Genomic DNA, 19,752 nt, shown 5'->3' on the forward strand with positions numbered 1-19,752 from the left:
GGAGTATTTGTTATGATGCCAACTGGTTAATACGGAGTATTTCTTATGATGCCCACTAGTTAATATGAAGTATTTGTTATGATGCCAACTGGTTAATATGGAGTATTTGTTATGATGCCAACTGGTTAATATGGAGTATTTGTTATGATGCCAACTGGTTAATATGGAGCAAGATTCTTTTGTTAATTCAACAAGTTTCTGTTCATCTGTATTTCAGGATTACAGTATTACAGGACAGAAACTAATTGACCCGACAAGCACTGTGTATGGAAATGAAGTATACCGTGGATGCTTCCAGGATGACACACACAGTCGTCACTTTGTCTATACAGTGCCCCTGACTCAACAGCAGAAGGCACACCTCACTCCTGATGTCTGTATAGCAATGTGCAGGTAAGAGTGAGGGAGGTGAATTTCCCAGGTGCCCCTGTCTTACACATTTAAACTAGGACTAGGACAGGTAGAAAGTTTAGACAGTTACCTATATAAGCATTTCCTGCCCTGTATATAGAGTACTGGAATTAGGGACAGATGAAAAGTTTGGTTTCCAGAAAATTAAAAGTAGAAGATATGGTCTTCAGCAACCCAAACCTACAGATTGTCTGGACTAGACTTAATTGTTTGCAGACTGCCATTTTATGGCTGGAATATTGTTATGTGTGATGCAAATCAACAAACAAGCAAATATGCTTTTCTTTTTTTTCCCAGACAAAAGGGTTACACCGTTTCTGGAGTCGAATATGGAAGCGAGTGTTACTGTGATAACAACTTTAACTGGGGCTTGAAGAAACCTGAAAGGTGAACATTACATTTCCAGCTTTGTACTGACTCCAGCATCACTGGAGTATCCAGGCAACATTAATTCTAGCTTCTTAGCTACCTTGACTGTTGTGAATCTGTACCTTGCCTGTTGTCATGGCAACAAGAAAATAGCAAGACTGTGCAACAGACATTATTCTGGCATATAGGTTGAAAATAGTTTCATGTAGTGGTGGAAATGGGATGTTACATTTGAGTTATCTCCGCTTGAAAGATTGGAGTTGTTTCCCTTTATGTTAGAATTATTGCCCTTGTTTGATGCATTAGTTTAGCTGGCATAATACCGGACATGGAATGATATTGTGTCTTTGCAACATAGTTAGTAAATGCAAGGCTGAATCAGTAATGAATTTTGATACAGTCTAGATAAAGTAACTTCTGAACATATGTGAATGATCAAAAAGTTCAAGGTTTTGTTTGACGAAGTAAGCCCACTGCAGAGGGAAACTGGGGAGATACAAGGCTGGAACTAAAGTTTGAAACACTCTGGATGAAGTTACTTTAGAGTGTACCTTGGGGACATACGTTATGATTGTTTACATGATAATGGTTTCCCATCACTATCCACTGAAAAGATATACACAAATTTTGGATTGGAGGAGTTGCTTATCTTACCTGTATATTTCACACAAACACAAACTATTTCGTGACCATAAACTTAAGAGTGTAGTGGCAGTTTCCTTTAATATTCAAGTCAGTGTGGCACAGTGTTTCCTAAGAAAGAGACATAAGGGCCTAGATTTTCAGCGCTCCTTAGCGCTAAGATAGTCGTAAGTTAATGTTAATGTATGCCTTCGAAAATCTAGGCCAATGTGTGTTTCACAGTTGTAATGAGTGTAAAATAGTGATGCCATACTTTGGGCAATAGAGTATTGATACTGAAATTACTGTCCAGTTCCTAGTTCTCTTGATGTAGCTGCATTCTTCCTATACTATGTAAAATTGCAGTGTTTGTTGTCTGGAAGATGGCTCCGAGCCCTCTTGCACTAAACAGTCTTAGTGGTACGACTGTCAAAAGTCAATGATACATTACAGGAATGGTGATCATCATATGATCGCTTTGTGGATCTTTATGTTGATCCTGATGATCCTTGACTGTTGTCAACACCATATATCAATCTGAGTTGGTAACTTCATACGAAACACCTACATTCAGTTCCTCTGGGGCCTTCCTGGCTGTATCAGTTTGTACAGGCTGGTGCTCATCATGTCTCTGAGGAGATGGTCCAGATTTCCCCTGTTATTGCGAGACCCCTATCACAAAGCAGAGATACTGCTGCAAGTAGCATCTAACAACAAGCAAGCAAAAAACATTAATGTCATGCATAGTAACTAAAATTGTTGGAGTTGAGGCATGGCTGAATGTCATTGCCAGTACAACAGACATTGACACAAATTTTATCTCATCAACATATTGTGGTAGACTTGATATAATGTAATTGGTAATGTTAGTGTAATTTTGGCGATAGCAGCTTTGGAAAGTAACCACAATCTGTACCTGATAATCTTGTATCCATTGTTTCACTTATGTGGGGATCTTTTAGAGTTGTTTCGTTTGGGAGTATACAGAGTGTCTGACATATGTATACCTCATGGCAAGGGCTTGTGCAACCATATTGGTTGTCAAGTATGTGACTGAGGGCGTCTGTTACACAGTCGTATTGCTGGATTTCTTATAATCCCTGAAGATGAGAACATCACTGATGATACATTCAATGCATCTGATTCCACAGTGACTGCAACATGCCATGTAAAGGGGACCCCCATCAGCTCTGTGGTGCCGCATATCGCATGGCAGTGTATGGCCCACGACCATACACTCCTGGCCAGGGCAAGAATGGCGTGGAGTCCTCCTGTCAGCCATGGTGTGCCACAGCAGACGCCTTCTCCAGTCAGGTAAAGGCAGACATCCTCTCTGTTCCGAGATGAAAAGCAAATTCATAGCCTCTAGAACTTGAACTATAGTCATGATAACATTAAAAAAGTATTACAAAAGCTTCCAAGACTGATATGATCTTTGAGAATTGACCATCATGGAAACTATCCGCAGTTGTGTAATTGTCTCCATACGTTATTAGTTAACAAAAGGAGATGATTGCTTCTTGTGCCTGTTTGCCAACATGAGAAACTTGTTTTGAAATACCACTGATGTAGCTATAAGATAACTCACAGTGGCTAATTCAATGAGAATTGACTCTATGAGTATATTTGCAGTTGCCATCAATGTGTTAATGGCATTGAAAACATGTATATTACCCCCTCCACTTTATAACAGTGTTGATGATGTGTACTTTTCATTCGTTACTAACTGTAACCATGTTGATAACATGTATATTACATCCTGCACACATTGTAGCCCAGTTGATAGCCTGTACATTACATTCAGCACACATTGTAAATAAGATTTCACCATAAGAATGAAGATTTTATGGATATCAACTTCTTTATATGAGAACACAACGTTTCGGAGTTAATGCTTACTCCTTCATCACCTGATGAAGGTACATCCTGCACACATTGTAGCCCTGTTGATAGCATGTACATTACATTCTGCACACACTGTAGCCCTGTTGGCAGCATGTACATTACATTCAGCACACATTGTAAATAAGATTTCATCATGTATAGTATTGTTGTACGTTATACAAATATTCTATGCATAAACATGTTATATGATATGAACCCAAATGAACTGTGCAGCTGACGCCTGATGTGTATGTTCCAGCCCAAGTGGGGAGTGTGTGATCTGACGAGTCTGACATCCACCTCATGGAATGTCCATTGTGAATGTCCAGCAGGCTTCACAGGCCCAGCATGTGACCAGGTCAGGAATGGTGTATAAAACAGATATCACATCCCTAACATGTGTGGTAAAGACAGACCATGTTGATTTCTTGATATGAAACACACATATATTACAACCAGCCACCAATGCCTTCATCAAACACAAAATACTTTCAGGTTTGCACAAATAAAACCTGGGGAATAAACTGTCGCAACCCCTGTAACTGCAACACGACCAACATCATTGACTGCAACAGCAACGATGGACAGTGTAACTGTAAGCCTGGATTCACTGGCACTCAGTGCAACCAGGTCTGTCCAAACGGAACCTTTGGAGACAACTGCCAAGGTTATATATGCATATTTGTTACGTTTTTTTGCATTCATATTTGATACAGTTTCCAGGGTTAAATTCTAATCATGACTAATTTTACACAGTTACTAATGTCTATGTGATTAATTGCTTGTTTTATTAATCTACCAATGGCAGGGTAATATAGTATTAATTGCATGTAGTTAAATGATACATTTTGCTCTACAATTTGTAGTAACAGGCATTGTATTTTCTAGTGTTTCAGCATGTACAAAACTCCAGCCATGAGTGTGATAAATTGTGTAATGAGTTGGTGTTTTATGTTTTCAGGGAAGTGTGATTGTCTGGAGACAGCAACATGTGATGCTCGTACAGGAACTTGCATGTATGTAGAACTCATTGCGATCTCATTCTGATTACCTAGAAACTAAACAGCTGATGCCATTGTTTGGAAACTTAGGGAAAACCTTTTGCTATCATGTCATGACAGACTTATAGTATTCCCAGAAATTATTGAGAATCATGTTGCGTCATGTAACTCATTACGTTTATTAACTTCTGGCGTTTTACTTACATAAACATGTTAAAACATCATCCTTTTACAGTCTCAGTCTTGTTTTAGTACTTTGTTAGACCTACTCGCTCAGCAATGCATGCCTGAGTACGCCTAGGCACACTACCCATCAAAGTTTGTAGGTAATCGTGTGACAGGGTATCCCAATATTGGACCACCTCGGCCTTCATATCTTCAATATTTCTCAGTCCCTTTTGGTTTATTCTGTCCTTCATGACTCCCCACACATTCTCATTTGGGTTTAGGTCTGGGCTGTAACTGGGCCAGTCTAAAACTTGAACTTTTTCGCCCGACAACCACTGTTTTGTGTAGCGCGCAGTGTGTTTTGGTCATTATCATACTGGAAAATCCAATCATCTTCATACAATGTTTGTGCTGTTGGAAGAAGGTGACCATTTAGAATGTCAACGTATCTTTCTTTTGTCAAGTTTCCCGTGAAAACACACAATGGCGTCACTCCGCGAGCCGATATGCCACCCCACATGTGAAACTGCGGGCTATGTTTTGGTCGCTGGTAGATAGGTTTGACAGTATCTTTGGTCCAAATTTTCACACAATTAGGGAAAAGCCAAACAGAACTTTCATCCGAAAAGAAAACATTATCCCAATCTTGATTTTCATGAGCCCGACACCAGTTTAAACGTTTTTCCTTTTGTGCATCTTTCATCAACGGCGAGGGAATTCCACGTTTTTTCACCCAATTATGTCTCTGTAATTTCTGCCTAACTGTTTCATTGCATACCTGAGGACTTCCTCTGCTAATCATTTCACTTCTGATGTTCTCAACACTTTTCAATTTGCCCCTACTCACAATCTGCCCAAGTCTTCGGCGATCCACAACACTGAATTTCCTAGGCCGACCTGCCCCTGCTTTGTGCTCTATCCCGGTTCCTGTTTGAATATTCTTCAAAGTTCTGTATACTGTAGACAGAGGAATACCATGTCTACAAGCTAACACTTTAGCATCAGCCTCACCCCTTTCAAAATCATCTAGAATGAGCTTTCTTTTCTCTCTTGCTGTAAATTCTGCCATGTCAACACAGGAAGCCGTCTGCTCAGACAAGGGAGATAACTCTTGACGTAATGAGCTGCCTTCTAAGCCTTCAAGAGTTGTCTCCCTTATTTAGTATGCTTAGTGCATAGTGAAAGCCCTTTTTCCAATCTTAGCATCATTACAAAAAAAAAATTTTCTCAATAATTTCTGGGAACACTGTATTATACTTATATGAAAGGACTTGTTTTAAGGAGTACCAGTATATGTTTAGACTCGCTCAGTTTATTCTTATTTTCAGTCAGTTGTGTCAAGCCCAAACTTACTTAAAATAAACCCAAAGATATAGTATTTCAGAACTTACCAAATCAACCCTGCTAACACATATTTTTGTTGTTTTCCTGTAGTGATTATCCAATAGATAGCATTTGTCCGTTCTCAGCTACGAACAAAAGTACTACATGTTTCTTCTTCAAGCACCTATGAAGGTCCGGGCTACAATATTGACCTTCAGTAACCCATGCTTGTTGTAAAAAGTGACTAACGGGATTGAGTGATAAGGCTCACTGATGTGGATGACACATGTCATTGGTCCCAATTGTGCAGATTGATGATCTTGCTGTTTATCACTGGATTGCCTGGTCCATACCCGATTTTTTACAGACCACCATATGGTTTTGATATTGCTGAGTGCGGTGTAAATCTAAACGCACTCACTCACTCCAGATATTACAAGACTGAAAATGTTTCTAGGCAAAAGCAGTAGTTTGTATTTGTTTGTTTGTTTGTTTGTTTGTTTGTGTGTTTGTTTGTTTGTTTGTTTATTAACTGTGAATGTCCAGGTGCAAGGCGGGATGGTCAGGTCCACGGTGTAACATTCCATGTACCCCGGGGCTATATGGCATCAACTGTACCCAACAGTGCACCTGTCACCATGGCTCCTGCTCCCCAGAAGATGGCACCTGCGACTGTGACTCCGGATACATGCTGCGTATGTACCCACCATGTGCACTTACATATATGTACATATGCTAGGTTACTGATAGTAGTAGGAACATTATATAACTTGCATAGAATGTCACACTCACATTGTTTTACCAGTAACTATTTTAAATTAATTGATAGTAACTTCTTTTGGTGGCATTTAGAAATTGGCGTTACGAACAGCGAAACTTCAATGGAGAAACAACTTCCATATTATTGATATGGAGACATTTCAATGTACTAATGTGTCAGTGGCTAAACCTAAAGGATGCACATGTTGATAGTAAAGAAGTTGGATGTATTGAACTCTCCTCTTTGTTCTAAATCATAGTAGTTAATCTGCCTAGTAACTTTCACTACTGGAAGTCTACATTGAGGAGCAGCTTGATTATTGTGGTTATCATATGACTGATTTTTATATAATTACCGAGTAACTGATTATTATGTGACAAACTGTAACTAGCTATTTCTACAACTTTGCCTAAAGATATGGTCCAGTGATCTTATGTACAGAGTTGTTTCCCTTGTTGATTGACAGGATCCACTGGTTATTCAAGTGTTTGATTTACATATAAGAAACAGTTACAATTTTTTCTCATCTCAGATTCACACATATTCAGCTGCCATGATACAGTACTGGTGATAAATTTCTATAAACACATTGTTCTGTGCAGCTTACTGTGCAGAGACTTGTGATCCTGGGACCTATGGTCCGAGCTGCCTGTTCTTCTGTGACTGTAACCAACAGGACTGTGACTACCAGACTGGCGTGTGTCAGTGCGGACCAGGACTCTTAGGGGACAAGTGCGAGAGGGTAGGCATCCTTTTGATATTTTTCTCAGTCAAGCCATCTTCATCTCAATAAGAGTTAAACACTACTGTGTGCTTCACTTAATCGTTATACAGCCATGATGTCATATACTTACAACTGTAGATATCTTTAAGCGGTTGATCTTTAAAGAATCTGATCTTCTTTCTGCAACGTGAATTTGAAGTTCATGCATTTATATTCAGCACAAACAATGATCAAATGACACAAATGCACATGATGTATGAATATATTCGGTGAGGCATGTTTAAATGGTTTACAAGGGCTCCTTTCTTGAGGCAACCTTTAATACTAAGGCTAACCTTGACTTCCATTCTTAACACTGCACTAAGGTTACCTTAGTATACAATCACCTTCACACTTTCAGAAAGGAGACCCAGATGCACAGACTTCAATATTCTGTATCATACATGTAGCTGATATATTTTCTGTGATTTTTTTATTTATTTTCCAAACATACAGGTTCTAGTTGGTACTCAGTATTTTGTAACTTTCATTCTGTTACCTATTTCAGATATAGTACAGATAACTAGGCTTTAATTACCAATAATGCTTTTCACCAGCCTTGTTGGATCATACATGATATGTAAGGAATGTCCTGTGATCTAAGATAAAGGTTTCATGCTATGATATGGTGGAACATGGTGCCATGCATGTTTCAGCGTTGTCCCCATGGCAAGTTTGGTCAGAAGTGTGCCCAGTCTTGCTCCTGTCAGCAGAATGCAGGCTGTGATTCTGTCACAGGGATGTGTCAGTGTCCCCCAGGCTATGTAGGGTCTGACTGTGGCACCAAGTGTACAACATGGAAGTAAGTCCTCTAACCTAGACTCTTTGGAGTTGGGTAAAGTGTGTCCAGGGTGTGGTGCTCTCACGTTTAGTATTTTATCAATATCATGGGGTGCTGGGATAGGCTAAAATGGTCACTCATCACAGGTTTGATTCCCCACATAGGTACAGTATGTGAAAAATGTTTCTATTGTCCTCCACTATGATGTTGTTGGAATATTTCTAAAAGCAGCATAAAAGCATACTCAGTCACTCCTCGTTTGGCAGTGATTAAATTACAGTTTCTGTTACTTGTTATCTGTTGTGTAAAAGGTGAAACCTTGGAGTTTATGATCATTCTGTTCCTCATCTGAGCCAACAGTTTACTATATGTTTTTGTTTTACAGATATGGGCAGAACTGCCTCCAGGACTGTCCGTGTGTACAAGCCAACACGGCCTCCTGTGACTTTGATATGGGCAGATGTCACTGCAAACCAGGTTTCAGGGGAAGTAACTGCAGTTTGCCTTGTGCTGCTGGTTACTATGGTGCTGGCTGCCAGCAGACGTGTGCATGTTCGGGTGGATCTCCATGTGACCCAGTCAGTATTAGTGTTTATACAGATGAAACAAATGCTGCCTCACATGCCTCCACGATTCTGGCTGTAGAACTATATTTGAAGCCATACATTGATTTGGTCATTTTATTTTAGTTTGTCAGATTTTTTCACCAGGGGGATATAGTCGACACCTCTTCTGTCCATCCGTCCCCTGTCCTTCCGTCCATCCGTAATCATTTTGTTTCCAAAGCATAACTCAGAAACCATTCAATATTTTTTAACCAAACTTGATAGATATAATGATCCCAGCCTATGGTTGTGCCTTTTGCTATGTACAGTTTTTTTTAATTATTATTTTCTTGGTTTACATGGAAATGTTTCAGACATAGTCTCAAAAGTGAGAGGTGTATTTCGTTTCCAGAGCAGAACTCAAAAACCGTTCAATATTTTTCTGCAAAACTTGGTAGACATATCAGTCAGAACATGAAGGATCTTGTGATGTATTATTTGCTTGGTTTCCATGGAAACGTTTCGGACCTAGTCTGAAAAGTGAGAGTTGTGTTTAATTTCCAGAGCAGAACTCAAAAACTTCTTAATATCTGTCCATGAAACTTGGCAGATATGTGTTGCAGACCCCAAAGTGGTGCCTTTTGCTCTCTACAGGTTTTTGTGATTTATTATTGTAGTAGCGGACGAGGTTCCAGTTGTATAAATAACACGGAACAGCTACTTGATGGTGAGCTGACAGTATGCACTTTATTAAGCAAGCCCAGTCAGTGTTTTCCAGTTCACTGTGTGGCAATGAGCGGGCAGTTCATAACGACGTTGCCAGTGTCCAATCAAGACATCCTTATATATATAAGCAGAGGTGAAGTCCTCAGCCACTCGGTCCACAAAAAGCCAAACTATTTGCTGAGCAAAGTATTGGACCTCTGACTTGTAACACTCTTATCTTACCACTGCTTGATCAGAAAAAGTTGAACTGTGGGCAACATGACTTACATAATGGAGAGATAGGAAAAAAGGCAGACAATGCAGTGCGCTTGGCATTAGACTGAAGCTGGCTGTTGAAGAGTTAATAGTTATGTAAGTGCTGGGTTGAACCTATTGTCAAAGTATTCTAACTATGCTACTTGTGTTATCTAGCTTGTACATGTACTTGATGAAAGAGAAACAAAATAGATTAAAACACGTTTCTAAAACATTTATACAGAAGTAATAAAATCATCCCGGCCACATACTTCCCCCTCCCAATCAATGACGTCCTCGTCATTAAATGCTACCATCCACAATCGAAATAAAAGCACGAGATAAATGTTCCAATACTCCACTGGAAGCGAGTTCCTGGATGGTTCGAGATCTCCTCTCCCTGTCCTGGTCTGGAATCTGTTGACTCATCAGGTACTCCCCTGATGTCATCCAAGGTGGTTTCCGAGTAGGTCTTCTGGAACGTCTGGCAGCATGTGGCCTTGCCACTTCGTCAGTTGTCCCTAACAGCTCCTGATCATCCTCTATTCTGAGTGCCGCTGGAGCCTCAGATAGGTTCTGCTCATGACCGAGCTCTGTATCTGGATTTTCTTCTGTGTCAGTCTGCTCTTCTATCAATCCTGACGAGTGGTCGTCACCACCAGAAGAAGATCCCTCTGCCACAGTAGGTCCTTGATCGTCACCAGTTACTAATTGGGCAGAATTCTCCATCCAGGCAGCAGCTTCACTATTCACGGCTGTTGAGTCATGATCCTCTGCTGTCTTCTGACATGTCTGATCAGGTACTATACACCATTCCCTCTCCTCGGAAACTTCTGTCACCCCACTCAAGTTGTCATCTGTTCGCTGCATTTCCCTTCGTGTCCTTTTATTTTGTCGTGGAGCAGGAACCGGTCTAGATAGAACATCTGGTCTGGAGATGGTGCCAATGGGTAAAAGATGGTTCCGGTGTAATGTTCTTTTCCTTCCTTCAGTGTTCTCCTTCTGGACCACAAAAACTGGAATGGTAGGATTTGGCTGCTTGAGAACTACATATACATCCTCCTCCCAACGATCGGAAAGTTTATGCTTCCCTTCAAAGGCTAAGATCTTAACCAAGACTCTGTCTCCTACATCCAAAGTAGCTCCTCTTACTTTCATGTCATAGTTGGACTTTTGATGCTCTTTAGAGGTTTTAGATGCTTCAGCAGCTCGTTGATATGCTTGTCGAAGTCGTTCCTTTAGAGACCTGGTGTACTGAAACAAGGACTTCTTCTCTCGGTTATGCTCAATCCCAAATGCCAGGTCAATGGGAAGCCTTGGTTCACGTCCGAACATCAGGAAGAAGGGACTCTGGCCTGTGGATTCATGACGTATACAATTATAAGCATGAACGAGTGGTCCAACATGATTCTTCCAGTCTTTCTTCTGATCGGGTGCAAGAGTCCCAAGCATATCACACAGTGTCCTGTTGAACCTCTCACATAAGCCATTGCCCATCGGATGATAAGGTGTGGTCCTGGATTTCTTGATCTTTAAAATGTCGCAGAGTTCCTTCACTAGCTTGCCTTCAAAGTTTGCACCCTGATCTGTGTGAAGTCTTTGTGGCATACCGTAATGCTGAACAAAGTGGTTATAAAATGCTTCAGCAGTGGTCCTTGCTGTTTGATTCCTTGTGGGTATTGCCATGGCATATCTGGTGAAATGGTCCGTGATGACCAAAATGCTGTCATAACCTCGTGATGATTCTAGAGATAAAAAGTCCATACACACTAATTCCAACAGCTGTGTCGTTTGTATGCTTACTAGCGGAGCTCTGGCGTTGGTAGGGGACTTCCTTCTAAGACATCTTCCACAGGTATGGATCCATTCTTCTGTATCTTTCAGCATACCAGGCCAGAAAAATCTGTCTCTAAGTAAGGACAGGGTCCGGTCCCGTCCTGGATGACCCACTTCATTATGACATCCAAATAAAGCCATTTCCACATGGGATGCCGGGAGTACAAGTTGCCTTCTCTTCTCTTCTCCTACACGCGTGTTCCTGTACAGAACTCCATTCTCCATAACAAAATGGTCGAAGATCTTGAAGATTGATGAGTTGGCTTTGCTTGGTGGCACTGTTTCTCGTTGGGGTTTCCGACCAGCCCTGACACAATCAATCCATGGCCTGAGCGTTCGATCTTGGGACTGTACCCTCCTCCAATCGTGCTCCGTCATATTGCGAATGTCTTGTCCTTGATCTATTTCCACATCCACCACATCCGCAGAGAGGCTAAGGGATTCCACAAATGGCTGCGCATAGATAGTGTGGCAGATGGCTGTGACTGATTCTGCAGATACCTCAGATGTTCCTGTGTCTCCCTCCTCTGTTAGTCTGGGTAATCTCGATAAAGCATCCGCGTCTACATTGCTTTGTCCTGGACGATAAACGATGTCGAAGTTATATGCTGATAATGCAGCTAACCAGCGATGACCTGTTGCATCCAGCTTAGCGGTGGTGAGAACGTAGGTCAATGGGTTGTTGTCAGTGAAGACTGTAAATGCATTCCCATATAAGTAGTCCTTGAATTTTTCTGTGACTGCCCACTTTAAAGCTAAGAACTCAAGGCGATGAGCTGAGTAATTCTGTTCAGACTTGTTTAACCCACGACTACCATAGCATATGACTTGTTTCCTCCCGGTCTCCATCTCTTGGTACAGAACAGCACCAAGTCCATGATTACTGGCGTCAGTATGTAATTCAAACTTCTTTGAGTAGTCAGGATAACCCAGTACAGGAGGTGAGGACAGCAGCTGCTTCAAATGTTGGAAAGCCGACTCTTGCTCTGGACCCCATGACCAAGATTGACTTGGTGCAATCTTCCTTTTGACTTGCTTTGGAGGTGGCATAAGACAAGACAAAGGTCTGGAAATCTTTGCGAAATCCTTTACAAACTTGCGATAATAACCCGCAAAGCCAAGAAACTGACGGACTTGTTCTGGAGACGTTGGTCGTGGCCAATCAATGATGCGCTGGACTTTATCAGGATCTGCTTCAATACCTTTGGAGGATACAACATGACCAAGGAACTTTATTCTTTCCTTAAAATAAGCACACTTGTCCGCAGTTAACTTTAGTCCATTTTCTCGTATTCTTTGAAACACTGTAGTGAGACGGTTTAAGTGCTCCTCATAGGTTTCTGAGAACACAATGATATCGTCGAGGTAGATCAGACAGATTTTCAAATGCAAGCCATCAAAACATTCATTCATTAATCTTTGATATGTAGCAGGGCTGTTGCAAAGACCAAAAGGCATCCTGTTATACTCGTAGAATCCGAGAGGTCCCACTGTAAACGCAGTTCTCTCTTTATGTTCTTCACATAGTTCAACTTGATGGTACCCAGATTTCATGTCCAGAGTGGAGAAAAACTTTGAGCCAGCCAGAGCGTCAAACATCTCGTCAACTCTTGGTAGCGAATAACTGTCTTTAATGGTCCTGTTATTCAGCTCGCGAAAATCTACACACATCCTCAGCTTACCATTTCGTTTGCGAACAAGTACTACATTGGATGACCAGGGAGAATAAGACTTACGAATAATTCCACAAAGTAAAAGCTGTTCTAAATGGTCTCTCACTTCCTGGTACATGGGTGGAGGAATGCGTCGGTGTCGTTGTTTGAATGGTCGCTCATCACTAAGTTCAATCCTGTGAAGTACCTTGTCTGTGTGTCCAACATCAGTATCTCCAGTTGAGAAAATGTCCAGGTTGTCACGGATCACCCTTTTGCCCTGAGACAGCTGTTCTGGGGTCACGGCTGCTTCCTTGAAATCCATCTGATTAATCAAGGACTCTGCACTAGATGTAGATGACTCAGGTATATCTTCTATACTGACAGGCTGAATCTCACAAAGTATTGCCTGGGGTGATATGGATACAGTTCGAGTTGTAACGTTGGAGATGTATACATTAACTCCCATCTTTTGCGCCCTTGAGTACGATACTAAACTAGGAGCAATCTCGAGGTCGTCTGGTACAGCTGATGGTGAAGTTGCATAAAGAACTCCACACGATGAGTGATAGTTCAGAGGTTTGTAGAGATATCCATGAACTTTCACTTGACTGTTTGGCTGCACAATGATCCTCTTAGTCTCAGCACATTTCACAATGGCTAGTTTATTCTTCTGTTTTACCAGTTCTTTTTCCTTGATTAGAAGGCACCTAAAGGCTAAGTACCATGGAGTAAAGAGATTAGCAATCTGCAGGAACCTTTCTCCATGTAGGTCTTTACACTTATCTAACAATGTGTTCAAAATGTTGGTTCCAATCAGAACAGGAACAGACTGGTTATAGTTGCTGTCTGGTACAACTAAGAATATTCCATGCTGCTCGGTTGGGGACATGCCTGTTAAGAAGAGTGGCACTTCAACATAACCTAAATAAGGTAAGGACTGACCATCTGCACATTCAACATTCAGGATATTTTGTAGTGATATAATTGGAATGTGAGATAAATGCTCTCGATGGAAAGACTCGCTTAGAGTTGAAACTGTGGCCCCAGTATCCAGCAACGCTCTGGTTTTCACTCCATGGATGGTCACTTCCACTTCTGAAGAACTTCCTACAAGTCCTGATATGTCTGTGTTAACTGTGTGTTTATCAACAGGACGTTGCGTACAAAAATCCATAGCACGTCCCAAACCATGGATTGCCTTTAGTTTAAAGAAGTCCATCGGTGGTCTGTTCGAACCTTACACTGATAGCTCATATGCCCGACTTGTCCACAACGATAGCAGATAGGAGCAGGTTGGCCATACCCATCAGTTGTCCATCCTGGCTTCATCCTGGGTGTCGGAGCCATTGGTGGCCTCTGATAACTAGGACTTCCCTGATCTGGAGGCGTAGGAACCTGAAAAGGAGATCCTTGGGGCTTTCTAGACTTCCTCTGGACTCCCTGAGCAGCGGTATACCCTCCACTGGTAAAATTATCTGGAGGTGACCTTGACAAATAAGATGAAGCCTGTGAAGGTGATTCACTTCTTTTCTTCAGTTCTGCCACCTCACCCGTAAGTTTCTTGATCATCCCCTTGAGTTCTTCCAGTTCCTTGTCCTTGTGTTCAGATCTCACTGCAGCCATTACAGGAGTGGGCTTAGACTTTTGTGATCCCATCCGACTTTTAACATCTTGTTCTGTTCTCCGAAGAGATACAAGAAGTTCACTGAAGGAGTGGCTGCTGTCATACTTGTGGCCAGAAATGTCCTTCAGACCTGGTGAAAGTCCCGTCCACAACATGGATCTCAGCATCTGGTCCATTTTATCTGCCTGTACTTCTCCAGCATCCACAGCCTGGCCAAGGAGATCTTCCAGACGCAGTGCCCAAGATGCAACAGACTCTGAATCGAGCTGCTTTGCAGAATAGAACTTAGCTAGGAGCGTCTCAGCGGTGTTAACATCGCCAAAAATGCTATCCATCTTTGCCAAAATGGCGAAAATATCTACATGAGCTCCTAACCTAAGTAAAGCCCTGGCTGCTGGACCCTTGAGAGATCGTCTAATAGCTTGCCTCATGGTATCATCTGAGTGGAGCTTGTCCTGACAAAGACACCTAACTTCATACCGCCATAAGTCATAGCTTGCATCCTTGCCAGTCTCACCGGAAAAGAAGGGTAAACGTGGGACATCTGCCACTTTTAACACAGTACTGGGTTTAAGCTGAACCTCTGGTTTCCCCCCCATGCTATCTGATTCTACCTTGACCCCAGTGCTAGCCATGCCATTGTATTCATGCATCCAAGCCAAGAAATCCTCAGGGGTATCTGTCTTAGGTTTCAACTTAAGTGCATTTAGGGTTTTAACCAGTTTATCAATGTCCTCCTGAGACATGCCACCTTCAGCCATGTTGAGAAAAGAAATACTGCCCTTGATATGGTAAATGTAAATCTAGCTAATCATGCAATAAAATGTGTAAGGAAATTACACTTTCAGCTAACCTTGGAATGTGTGAAGTATTGCTGCAGGGCGACACACTCACTTCATCGCTTACATCATGCACTAGCCAGTTTTTAGCTCAGCCAAATACTGCACACAAAAGTGAGAGCCAGTGCAGAGAGCACTAACATAAAGCAATGTCTCCTGTGCAAACAAAGAATGCAGTGTTACCATGTGTTCTAGACTTAATTGTGTTGAACTTAAGAGTATGTGGTTTCGAGCATGTGGTATCCCTTATGGAGAAAAACTCCAGAGCCATTAAATCACATGCACACTGAAAACCTACAGAAACCCAGGTATATTCAGTAGATATAGCCTCAGTTGGCAATAATATAAATATACCAATAAACATTTGCCAATTATAAATACATAAGTCCATTCAGAGAGTGTTCAAAGGCAGCGTGTCGCACAACAAGCAGATAGTGCTTAATGGCACGCTAAGCATATGCAAATACAGGCATGACCAGTCATATAGACACAAAGCAAATGGTATGTAAATATATCCATCAATGAATCTTGCAGATCTCCCTGTGCATCAATTAAGGGTTAAAGCATATCGAGTAACTTATAAAGAAGTCAACCACATTGCTGTTGAATCTAAGTCTATAAATGCGTGAAAATATCTTAGGTAAATACAACTTCCAGTGGATAGATGTGTCTTGTCATCATACACAGAAGGGTGACTTCTCACAGGAAAATTTTCCACCACGACAACACAATGTTATACAATGATCTCAATATAACCGTGGCAGTAGTATGAAGAAAGTCAGTTCCGAAAGATCAGTCACTGCAATGCAGAGTCAAACTGCAATGTTTCACATGTATAGCACATTAATAGTCACAGCTGATATCTGTAATTCACAACAAACAAGATGAGTGATACTCAAGTTCAGCTTCTACTTTCCTCGATCTTCGAGCTGTGTTCTTCCATGCTGTCAATCCTCACTGGGGGCTCCAAAATGTAGTAGCGGACGAGGTTCCAGTTGTATAAATAACACGGAACAGCTACTTGATGGTGAGCTGACAGTATGCACTTTATTAAGCAAGCCCAGTCAGTGTTTTCCAGTTCACTGTGTGGCAATGAGCGGGCAGTTCATAACGACGTTGCCAGTGTCCAATCAAGACATCCTTATATATATAAGCAGAGGTGAAGTCCTCAGCCACTCGGTCCACAAAAAGCCAAACTATTTGCTGAGCAAAGTATTGGACCTCTGACTTGTAACACTCTTATCTTACCACTGCTTGATCAGAAAAAGTTGAACTGTGGGCAACATGACTTACATAATGGAGAGATAGGAAAAAAGGCAGACAATGCAGTGCGCTTGGCATTAGACTGAAGCTGGCTGTTGAAGAGTTAATAGTTATGTAAGTGCTGGGTTGAACCTATTGTCAAAGTATTCTAACTATGCTACTTGTGTTATCTAGCTTGTACATGTACTTGATGAAAGAGAAACAAAATAGATTAAAACACGTTTCTAAAACATTTATACAGAAGTAATAAAATCATCCCGGCCACATTATTTTCTCGATTTCCATGGAAAAGTTTCAGATTTAGTCTCAAAATGGAGGGATGGGCTTCGTTCCCAGAGCACAACTCAAAAACCATTTCATATCTTTCAACAGATCTTGGCAGATATATGAAACAGATCTTGAAATTGTGACTTTTCTGGTTACAAATATATGGCATTTATAATTTTCATTAATTCCATGGAAACAATTCAAACTTAGTCTAAAAAAACAATGAGTACCTCTCAGATTATTTGTCCTTTCAAACATGTGGGAGCCAGGGAATATGCCATCTTCGAATGACTCTTGTTTACAATGTTGATAAACATCATGTGTTTACCAATTTCCATATGGAAATACATTTCTGGTGTCCCCCGCTGTGATCTTGATGGAATATTGCTAAAAGCTGCATAAAACCCAACTCACTCAATTGTACTACTTCTAACTAGCAGCATTATTTCCATTGAACACTTTTATAAGATACATTTCCCCATTATACATAAACAGTGACAACATTTTGCACTAATCTGTGTGAAACTGGTCAATTTTTAGACTTTCAGCATGTTTCCACAGACTGACGACGGCAAGTTACAAATATCCATGAAGCATTGCATGGATTACATCTGACTGTTATTGTTTATTGGAACAGTGTAGTTTCTGTTGATATATAGTTTGTCTGTTGTTATAGTGTGATACATGTGAAGCCTGTGTGATCTGTCCCCAGGTGACTGGCCAGTGTCAGTGTCTTCCAGGGCTCATCGGGGCCACCTGTAACCAAGCTTGTCCCACTGGAAAATTTGGGGCTGCATGTAAACAGACCTGTCCAACATGTTCAGCCGGTGTGTGCAGCAAGGCAGATGGCACATGTATCTGTAAGGTTAGGTTCCATCATGTTTAGTGAATGAAATGTAATGTGCTACAGTTTGCAATAATTTGAGAATTCCTTGACTTGAAATTTAGTGAAAGCTAAGCTTCATATATCTTATATATCACATAGAATTAGGTTTGATTTATCACTGAGTTGAATCAGTTTGTCTTGGCATTCTCCTTGCTTCAGAGTGGCACCTGCAATTGTCCCAAGGGGCTGTGGGGGCCAAGCTGCAGTAGTCCTTGTAACTGTGTCCATGGAGGTTGTAACTCTCAGACTGGAGCATGTGTCTGTGATGCTGGCTGGATGGGCACCACGTGCCAGACCAAGTGTACCCAGGGTAGGTGGCAAGTACCTAGTGTTATAATTTGTACCCAGGGTAGGTGGCAGGTGCCTAGCGTTGTAATATGTACCCATGCAATGTAGGTGGCAAGTACCTAGTGTTGTAATATGTACCCAGGATGAGTATCAAGTACACAGTATTGTAGTATGTGGCCAGGGTAGGTGGTAATGTCTTGTATTGTAATATGTACCCAGGGTAGGTGGCAAGTACCCAGACTAGGAAAACAGACTAGGATCAAAGGCTAGGCACACAGACTAGACACAGGATAGGCACATAGGGTGGGTCTATGTTCTGATGAGAATTGTTGCTGTTTTGTGCAGGAAGATATGGAGCGAACTGTGCCAGTCAGTGCAAATGTGTCAACTCCATGTGTGATACGACAGATGGCTCCTGTAGCTGTTCAGATGGATTCACAGGACCAACCTGTTCTTTGTCCTGCCCGGTAAGTGATATTTAGGAAGGGTACCTCTTCCATGATCGGCCTGGTAAGTGATCCCCAAGAAAGGTACCTCTTCCATGTCTTGTTCAGTAAGTATCTTAAGAATGGTGCATCTTCGAGATGCTGTCAGGTAAGTGATCTTCAGGAAGGGTACCTCTTCCATATCTTGTCCTGTAAGTGACCTTCAGGAAGGATGCTTCTTCCATGTCCTGTCTGGTAAGTGATCTTCAAAAATGGTACCTCTTCCATGTCCTGCCTGGTAAGTAATTTCCATGAAGGTACTCTGTCCATATCCTGTATGGTAAGTGATCTTTAAGAAGGGTACCTCTTTCGTGTCCTATCTGGTAAGTGAGCTTCAAAAAGGGTACTCTTCCATGTCCTGTCTGGTAAGTAATGAAGGGTACCTCTTCCATGTGCTGTCTGGTAAGTGATCCTCAAGAAGGCTGCCTCTCCCATGTCCTGGTCAGTAAGTGTTCTTCAAGTAGGACACCTCTTCCATGTCCCGTCTGGCAGTGATCCTCAAGAATGGTGCCTCTCCCATGTCCTGGTCAGTAAGTGTTCTTCAAGCAGGACACCTCGTCCATGTCCTGTCTGGTAAGTGATCCTCAAGAAGGGTGCCTCTCCCATGTCCTGGTCAGTAAGTGTTCTTCAAGTAGGACACCTCTTTCATGTCCTGTCTGGTAGTGATCCTCAAGAAGGGTGCCTCTCCCATGTCCTGGTCAGTAAGTGTTCTTCAAGAAGGACACCTCGTCCATGTCCTGTCTGGTAAGTGATCCTCAAGAAGGGTGCCTCTCCCATGTCCTGGTCAGTAAGTGTTCTTCAAGTAGGACACCTCTTTCATGTCCTGTCTGGTAGTGATCCTCAAGAAGGGTGCCTCTCCCATGTCCTGGTCAGTAAGTGTTCTTCAAGAAGGACACCTCGTCCATGTCCTGTCTGGTAGTGATCCTCAAGAAGGGTGCCTCACCCATGTCCTGGTCAGTAAGTGTTCTTCAAGAAGGACACCTCGTCCATGTCCTGTCTGGTAGTGATCCTCAAGAAGTGTGC

General features: G+C 41.8%; 1 protein-coding gene across 1 annotated transcript in view; it reads left to right on the top strand.

Moving 5' to 3' along the window:
- The window catches only part of LOC137298551 (uncharacterized), an 83,465-nt gene that overhangs the window by 31,414 nt on the left and 32,299 nt on the right, over window positions 1–19,752 (top strand). Inside the window, exons 26-38 of the mRNA XM_067830853.1 lie at window positions 218–393; window positions 709–798; window positions 2,553–2,715; window positions 3,545–3,643; window positions 3,781–3,952; window positions 4,247–4,301; window positions 6,324–6,472; window positions 7,140–7,279; window positions 7,957–8,102; window positions 8,467–8,659; window positions 17,783–17,935; window positions 18,116–18,266; window positions 18,590–18,711. Of these exons, the coding sequence (XP_067686954.1) occupies window positions 218–393; window positions 709–798; window positions 2,553–2,715; window positions 3,545–3,643; window positions 3,781–3,952; window positions 4,247–4,301; window positions 6,324–6,472; window positions 7,140–7,279; window positions 7,957–8,102; window positions 8,467–8,659; window positions 17,783–17,935; window positions 18,116–18,266; window positions 18,590–18,711 (1,809 nt within the window). The remainder of the gene's footprint in view (window positions 1–217; window positions 394–708; window positions 799–2,552; window positions 2,716–3,544; window positions 3,644–3,780; window positions 3,953–4,246; window positions 4,302–6,323; window positions 6,473–7,139; window positions 7,280–7,956; window positions 8,103–8,466; window positions 8,660–17,782; window positions 17,936–18,115; window positions 18,267–18,589; window positions 18,712–19,752) is intronic.

The sequence above is a fragment of the Haliotis asinina genome, chromosome 10, assembly GCF_037392515.1.
Source record: "Haliotis asinina isolate JCU_RB_2024 chromosome 10, JCU_Hal_asi_v2, whole genome shotgun sequence".
NCBI classification, from domain to species: Eukaryota; Metazoa; Mollusca; class Gastropoda; order Lepetellida; family Haliotidae; genus Haliotis; species Haliotis asinina.